At 49.3% G+C, this 8,422-nt stretch overlaps 1 protein-coding gene across 1 annotated transcript; it reads left to right on the plus strand.

The window, feature by feature from the left end:
- The first annotated feature begins 3,559 nt into the window (after positions 1 to 3,559).
- LOC139262764 (zona pellucida sperm-binding protein 3-like) lies at positions 3,560 to 7,153 on the plus strand. Its single transcript, XM_070877916.1, has 9 exons — positions 3,560 to 3,745; positions 4,739 to 4,854; positions 4,934 to 5,037; positions 5,126 to 5,303; positions 5,391 to 5,517; positions 5,598 to 5,686; positions 5,771 to 5,892; positions 5,964 to 6,098; positions 7,101 to 7,153. Exons 1-9 carry the CDS (start codon positions 3,560 to 3,562, stop codon positions 7,151 to 7,153), a joined length of 1,110 nt encoding a protein of 369 aa, XP_070734017.1.
- Positions 7,154 to 8,422: the final 1,269 nt, after the last annotated feature.

An 8,422-nucleotide genomic window follows, 5' to 3' on the forward strand; every position in this document is an offset into this window, starting at 1 on the left:
AAAAGCTTATCCTGGGTTGGGTTGTGACTATGGTAACTGCCCAGCCTTCACTGTGCAGGTCCATGAGCTCCAAGTGAGTGGAACTGCCCTGAGAGTTGGTGCAAGCTTGCTGATTTGTCCAAGTTATTCCATTGTCTCCCTTTCACAAGGACTCCACTCCAGTTTGAGATCAATTGATCATCCCTAATGGGGTGACCCATTATTTACTTGACTTCCCAGCCAGTTTGATGAGCTCCAGCCCTGGTTTGACAACTCTTGTGCACTGGGGCTTCAAGTCGGGACCGCTACTGTCTTTCTTCCATAACCATGTGTCCAAATGCCCTGCCCCTTGCTCTCGGTGATATAAATGTTTCCATTTCCTGTACTTCCATAAGTGAAGTTCCCCAGCTGTTGATTAAGCTGGAATTATTCCCGTGGCCTGAGAGAACAGCAAGAAATCATCTTCTGTCTTTGTTCATGCTCCAATGTGGGAGAGCTTGGTAGTGAAGTAAACAAAACCCTTCCAACTGTGGGATCATTCCACTGTGTCTCCTGTCCTGGATCTGGCTGTATGGACTGGGACAGAAATGGGCTTGCAGCATTTCTGACCTGGGCACATTTTGCCCATCACCATGTAGGTGTGGTTTGTTGCTGTAGTTTCTAGCTTATTTGATTCACCCTGCAGTGGAAATGGAGTGACTGGGTGCCAATGGAACTGGCACTATTCAGAGCCCTAATATACAGCCCATAGTTTGGCTGCATCTTCCCCTGGGTGAAGGGGAGTGCCTGAGATTAGCTGGGAATCACACGGTGCCAGAGGTTGGGGTTTGAACCAATTGTCATCTCTCTCGCTGGAGAATGGCAGAGAAGGAGCTTCTAACAATCATTCCCCTACTCTTCCCCTGAGGGCGTGAGTGGACTGTCTCCCTCATTGAGCTTCTCCACTGCCAGCTCTCTGACTCCTATGTTCCTGTCTGGGAACAAGATGGGCTCCAGTGTCACTGCCCCCTATTGGGGTTTTAGTGTCAGTGTCTCAGCCTCCAACAGTCGCAGAAGCTCGGATGGGTGCCCAAAGACATTTAGTACAGACTGAGAATAGCCTTTAATATAATCTGCAATGTACAGGGACTAGGGATTAGAGTGGAACATGGGCTGTTCTAACTTGAGGGGCAGCTCAGTACAGGAACAGTTAGTGGAGTTCGAAGCTCATGGACAGGCGATGGTGCTGGAGGTGGGTTGACTTTCTACAGGTCCCTGCTACTTGATACTTTGTTTTCTGGTTTGCCCACTGTCTCTCTACTCTACACGCCAACAATACCTTCTGTAAGGAATGGTTTCCTTCTTTAAATACTGAAGGAAAAAAAATCTTCACAAATTTTAGGATCTAGTAAATCGAACCCAGGTCTGTGTTGAGTTGTGGAGTAAAATCTTACTACAATAAACATGGACTCGGGTCAGACCAGCAGAGGTTTCTCCAAACTTGAAACAAAACTGTCTCCCTGATCCCAGGTGTGGGATGGTCTGAGCTGAGAGGCTGATGGAGCGATTGTTAAATAACTTTGCTGCATAATCCGTGGGCCCAGTCCGCGGTTTGTCATATTTTATACTCTGGATGCTCCTGACACTGCTCAGTGAGTGTTGCTTGCTCTATTATGGGCTGTCTCTATGGTTACACATTGTAATAAAGCAACCTCTCTCTAAAATGTCATAAAATCAGGGGGCACTTTATTACTGATACAACTCAAAATAGCTGTCAGTAATCAACTGCGCCCTGAACGGGGTCACACTCCCAAAACTTTTCAAGTGCCCGCTTTTTTTTTTGAGGGCACCAAACACAAATTATACTACTGCCCCTGGCTAAAAGTGGTGGGGGGTTGGGCACTAAAAACGTAATTAAATCGCACTTTGGACATGGTTCAAATTAAAGTTTGGTTGCCGGGGATGATGATGCACTCTAGTTCCTCCGGCGCCCATCTCTCGCGGAAGGCTGCGAGTGTACCAGTGGATACCCTGGTTCAGATGTAACCGCGGAAGAGAGACAGATAGTGAGGCAGAACGACTCCCTCGACCGTCCGCTGCCTGGACCGGCTGATGGCCCCCTTGGCCGTGCCCAGGAGCAGTCCTACGAGGAGGCCTTCTGACCTGCCCGCTCCCCTCCGTAGAGGGTGCCCAAAGATCAGGAGTGTGGGACTGAAGTGCAACCAGAATTTGAGGAGCAGTCGCTTCAAATAGTGAAAAAGGGGCTGCAAACTCACACACTCTACACATACATGTTACACGGATTCCCTGTGCCTTTCAGTTCTGCGCGGAGGGCCCTCCTGTACTGGCTGCTCTTGCACATTCTCCACGTTGCCATCGTTGTCTGCCGTCCAGACACGCCATGCGCACCATTTGCCGTCCGCAGAAGGCGGGGGTCCTCAATAGAGTGCACTCTACGCGATAGTCCTTCCCTTATTTATTGGAGACTTGGCCTGGAGGGTCTTGCATGGAGCAGTCCCGTGCAATAAGTTTTTTACGTCGTTTCACGGGCTCCCAGTCTACCTGTAATTTCTGTGGCCTGGAGGAGTCCGGAGGGGAGCGGGCAGGTCAGAAGGCCGCCTCATAGGACTGCTCCTGGGCACGGCCATGGGGGCCATCAGCCAGTCCAAGCAGCGGGCGGTCGAGAGGGTCATTCAGCTCGACTGCCTGCCTCTCTTCTGCGGTTACATCCGAGCCAGGGTGTCCCTGGAAATGGAGCACGCGGTGTCCACCAGTATGCTCGCGGCCTTCCGCGAGAGGTGGGCGCCGGAGGGACTGAAGTGGAGCATCACCCCCGGCAACCAAATTTTAATTTGATCCTTTTAATGTCAAAAGTTTAATTTGTTTAATATGTCAGTTTTAGTGCTCCTTTAATAAGGGGGCACTTGTGTAATGACTCAAGAGTCTTGTTACTGTAAACGGCCTCAGGTGCAAACCTGACCCAACTTTATTCATGCCCAAAGTACCCGCATGACACAGTACCCACGCTTATATACCAGTGACCGCGCACACGCACGTACAGCCTGATGACCTCCAACAGCGGCGCCCCCTGGTATCTGGTGACCCCAGGCATCAATACATAACAACTTGATTATTGGTTCAACTTAAAATAGTTGTGGTGCTGATTTCTGTCAGGTGACACCGGGCCATTCACTGCCACTCCTATTGGTCCAATTTACATCGGTCCGCCTGGCAATAAATCCATCCGTTCTGTCATTGGGTAGAAATTGTGGAGATTGGGGCCGGTTAATTGGCTCAATGTTGCTGCTTCTGGTATCATTGGTGTCAGGTGACTGCAGCTTGTGTGTATAAAAGGTACTGGTTGGGGGCTGCAGGGATAGTTGAGTGGTTTGGGATCATGGGGGATTGTGTAGTGAGGGCACTGGTCCCAGTACTGCTGTTAGTTGGGGTTGTTTGCCCCTCTGATATTTGGCGACAGTTTGGAGGCCAGAGGTTTCCATGGAGAAGAGTCAAGGCCACCCCTGGGGCTCAGACAGTCCCTCCCTTTGGTTCCCGTCTCCGTGTGTCTGAGGGGCGCAGTGTGTTCCCACTGCACACTGTGATGGTGCAGTGTGGGGCGCACAACCTGCTGGTCAGGGTACACGTGGATTTATTTGGGACCAGGCACCTGGTTAAAGCTGCTGACCTGACCCTGGGGGCAGTAGGTTGTCGGCCAACTGGGATCGACTCTCTGAACCGCACCGTCCTCTTTGACTATGGGCTCCATGAGTGTGGCAGCTCAGTGAAGGTAATGTGATTCTTCAACTCTTGCTCTAAGCTTGGTGTGTGGCTCAGTCCCCATGCTTCACTCCAACTCTTGGTGAGGGTGCATTGATGAGGGGACTCCTGTCTCCTGCTTTTAAACCTCAAACTTGCTTTGGAATTGTGCATTGTGCTTTGCTGTAACTGGTTTTCCCTAATCTCTCCAACCTTGTGATCTCACCCCTATTGGCCTTGTGTATTCACTTGGGTTTGTCCAAATGTTTCCTGTGGTATATCCTGTCTCGTGGATATTCAGGTCACTGGGGAGTCAGTTTAGTGGTTATTTCCCATATTTAGCTTTATCTCCCACACTTCCTGTTTTTGAATACCTGGGAGCCTGGATTAAATGAGACTTAAATCTGGAGGTCTATTCATTGCCCCAAATTATTGGCAACTTTTGGAACACTTAATTGTTCAAGACTTTCATTTCTATAGCGCCTTTCACAACCACCGTATATCTCATAGTGCTTTACTGCCAGTGAAGTACTTTGTGAAGTGTCGTCACTGTTGTGGGAAATGTAGCAGCCAATTTGTGCACAGCAAGCTCTCACTAACAGTAATGTGATAATGACCAGATCATCTGAATGTGATGTTCATTTGAGGGATAAATAGTGGCCCAGGACACTGGGAGAACTCCCCTGCTACTCTTTGAAATAGTGCTATGGGATCTCTTTTGTCCACTTGAGTAGGTGTGGCCTCTGCTTAATGTCACATGTGAAAGATGGCACCTCAGACAGTGCAGCACTCCCTCAGCACTGCACTAGGGTTTCAGCCTAGCTTTTTGAGCTCTAGTCTCTGCAATGGGACATGAACCCACAACCTACTTGCTCCGAGGCGAGGGTGCTACTCACTGAGCCACTCCACTTTTCTGTTGAATTGATTTTGCTCTGCTGCTTGAACTCTTTCCCCCTGCATTAACTGCAGAGGCTGCACAACCTCCCTTCCAAGAACTATGTTAATTTCTGAATCTGATTTTCAGATGGCTGGAGATTTCCTGGTCTACACCACACACCTGAACCACACCCCCAAGGCTCATGGATCAGTCATTGTGCGAACTAATGGCGCTGTCGTTCCCATTGAGTGCCGCTATTATAGGTAACCATTGAGTGAATGAAAACTCAATCTAATGCATGTTCTCTGACTCTGTCCTAAAATGGCACACTTGTCTTTCCAGGAGGGGCAATGTGAGCAGTAACCCGATCAAGCCCACCTGGATCCCGTTCAGCTCCACCAAGTCTGGAGAAGGGCTTCTGTCATTCTCTCTGCGCCTAATGGCTGGTATGTGCTGGGTGGATGGGTAGTGATTTCCTGTCACCCACTGGGAGTTGCAGCCACTGTATCCAACCCTTCATCTCTTGTCCTTCAGATGACTGGCTTACAGAGCGCACCACGACTGTCTACTACCTGGGTGACCTCATTCACATTGAGGCCTCTGTTTCAATGACCAACCACATGCCCCTGAAGCTCTACATTGACCGCTGTGTCGCAACGTTGAGCCCAGACAAGGACTCCACCCCAAGTTACAGCATCATTGACTACAATGGGTAAGGAGCTCTCTCCTTTCTACAGCTGGTCCTGTCTCATGGCTTCACTTGATTCACTCCATGGCCTGTGTTTTAATCTTTCTTCAGTTGCCTCCTGGACAGCAAAGCTGAGGACTCCTTCTCAACCTTCCTGTTACCAAGAGACGAGCGTGAGCTGGACAAGCTCCACTTTGACCTGGATGCGTTCCGTTTCTTTGGCGATAACCGTTCCTTGGTAAGAGGAAGCTGCCCATTGTGTTCTTCATGTTGGGAGGGAGTCATTGAATAACGGCTGGTGTTGAATGTGTCCCTCAGATTTTCCTCACCTGTCACCTGAAGGTTGCTGCACTAGATCAGAGAGATTCCATGAGCAAAGCTTGTACTTTCCAGAAGCTGCAGAATGTGTAAGTTCCCCCTCTCTCCCTCAGGGATGTGTTGTGTGGAGAAGTGATGCCCAACCTGATTGTTACACTGATTGTCTTGTTTAGCTGGGCCCCATTGGAAGGATCGAACAATGACGTTTGCGCCTGTTGTGATTTGGGTGACTGCAGTGCCACGAGGGAGTTGAGCTTTCCTTCCAGAGGAAGGAGGGACCTTGTACCTGAAGCTGGTAGGACATTGATCCTCTAGATGTTGGAGGTCCCCCTTTACCCTCTCTAACTGGAATGTTTGATATTGCAGGGAGTGATGCTGAGTTGAAGTGGGAGGGTGAGGCCTCACTTGGACCCCTGGTCATTCTGGACACTGATGTCACTGACCTGGCAACTGAGTCCCTTACTGAGGTTGGGCAACGGATGCAGGAGGGGTCTCCAGGAGGTGAGTGGACCACTGCTAGTTTCCATGTCCCCCTCAGTATTTCCTTCAGTAACCATTGGTTTCTCATTGCTCTTTAGGTGTGGAGTCTGAGGTGGTCCTGATGCTGGCCCTGACTGTTACAGCTGTCTCTCTGATCTCTGCTGCTTTGATGGCCTTGTTCCTGTACAGGAAACACAAGCAAACCCAGTTCAACTAGTTATCAAATGGTCAATAAAGCAGTGATTAGTGTACCTTGTGCCTAATTGTCCATCTCCTGTCCACACATGTAAAATACGGAGCTGTTTACACTGTAACCCTCTCAGTTCTGTGTTGGTGTAACTGATCCAGGTAACTAGTGCCATAATGGCTGATAAAAGCTTATCCAGGGATTGGTGGTGACTATGGTAACTGCCCAGCCTTCCCTGTGCAGGTTCATGAGCTCCAGGTGAGTGGAACTGGCCTGAGGGATTAGTGCAAGCTTGGTGCTCATTCCAAGTTATTCCATTGGCTCCCTTTCACAAGGACTCGATTCCAGTTTGAGGTCAATTGACCATCCCTAATTGGGTTGACACTTTTTTCTTTACTTCCCACTCAGTTTGATGAGCTCCAGCCCTGTTTTGACCACTTGTGCACTGGAGCTTCAGGTAGGGACTAATACTGTCTTCCATAACAATGTGTTCAAATGCCCTGCCCCTCGTGCTCGGTGATATAAATGGTATCATTTCCTGTAGTCCATAAGTGAAGTTCCCCAGCTGCTGTTTAAGCTGGAATTATTCCCATGACCCATGAGCAGCAAGAAGTGATCTTCTGTCCCTGTTCATGCTCTGATGTGGGAGCGTTTGGTACTGGAATAAACAAACCCTTCCAAGTGTGGGATCATTCCACTGTGTCTCCTGTCCTGGATCTGGCTGTGTGGACTGGGACACAAATGGGCTTGCAGCATTTCTGACCTGGGCTCAATTTGCCCTTCATGTAGGTGTGGTTTGTTGCTGCAGTTTCTCGCTTGCCTAATTCACCCTGCAGTGGAAATGGAGCAACTGGGTGCCAATGGGAGCTGGCACTATTCAGAGCTGTAATATACAGCTGAGTTTGGCTGCATCTTCCCCCTGGGTGAAGGGGAGGTCTTGAGCTTAGCTGGGAATCAAATGGTGCCAGAGGTTGGGGTTTGAACTAATTGGCATCTCCCTCGCTGGAGAACGGCAGAGAAGGAGCTTCTAACAATCTCTCCCCTATTCCCCTGAGGGGGTGAGTGGACCCTCTCCCTCAGAGCTTCTCCAATGCCAGCTCTCTGACTCCTCTCTTCCTGCGTGGGAACAAGGTGGGCTTCTTAAAGGAGCCTCCAGTGTCGCTGGACCCTATTGGGGTGTCAGTGTCTCAGCCTGCAACAGTTGCAGAAGCTCACGGATGGGTGTCCAAAGAAATTCAGTACAGACTGAGAATAGCCTTAAATATAATCTGCAATGTACAAGGAGTAGGGATTAGATTTGAACATGGGCTGTTCTAACTTGAGCGGCAGTGCACTGGGGAGGGGAAGCTCAGTACAGGAACAGTTGGTGGAGTTAGAAACTCACGGACAGGTGATGGTGCTGGAGGTGGGCTGCCTCTCTACAGGTCCCTGCTGCTTGATGCTCTGTTTTCTGGTTTGCCCACTGTCTCTCCTGTACATGCCAACAATATCTACTGGAAGGAAGAGTTTCATTTTTTAAATTCTGAAGAAAAACAAAACCTTCACCATTTTCAGGCTCTAGTAAATCAAGGAGGAGTTAAACCTTACTGCACTAAACTGGGACTCTGGTCAGACCAGCAGAGCTTTCTCCAAGAATTGAACAAAACTGTCTTATGTATAAAGAGTCAGACTGAACACTTAGCTCAAAGTAAAGTGTGACCTTAGTCTTTTATTGCAGGTCTCCAGTGTGTCTTGCCAACCTGTGAGGCCTCCTTAAATATCTGTGCTCCCAAGGGATAATGGGATCAGTTGGGATTCCAGGGGCTGAGCCCTCTGGTGGCTGTACAGATTAAATACATGTTCAGATATACCACCCCCCATTCCCCTGCCTCTCCTCCCAAAAAGTCAATAGTGTAACTATTTACAATGAGTCGATCTGCAGCCCTTTTTGCCCAGGTTGATTGTCTCGGTGTGAATCATTTGTTTGGCCCTTGCTGGTCTGCTTGGTGTGTTGGGCCCTGCAGGGCTGCTGTGGATAATGGGTTCTGCTGCGTGGTCAACTGTGGTGTCTGTTGCCACGTGTGTGTGTTGGGGGTCAAAAAAGGTAGGGTCCAAGCTGGGTTGCTAATGATAGTCTGTGAATTTGAGTTTGATTTGGTCCAAGTGTTTCCGGTGACTG

This window comes from Pristiophorus japonicus, chromosome 4 (assembly GCF_044704955.1).
Source record: "Pristiophorus japonicus isolate sPriJap1 chromosome 4, sPriJap1.hap1, whole genome shotgun sequence".
Lineage (NCBI taxonomy): Eukaryota > Metazoa > Chordata > Chondrichthyes > Pristiophoridae > Pristiophorus > Pristiophorus japonicus.

Coding starts and splice junctions, on each gene's coding strand:
- LOC139262764 (XM_070877916.1), top strand. CDS start 3,560: ATGGTGCAGTGTGGGGCGCACAACCTGCTGGTCAGGGTACACGTGGAT. Junction 5,038..5,125: donor CTCTCTGCGCCTAATGGCTG/GTATGTGCTGGG, acceptor CTTGTCCTTCAG/ATGACTGGCTTACAGAGCGC. Junction 5,518..5,597: donor TTGGCGATAACCGTTCCTTG/GTAAGAGGAAGC, acceptor TGTGTCCCTCAG/ATTTTCCTCACCTGTCACCT.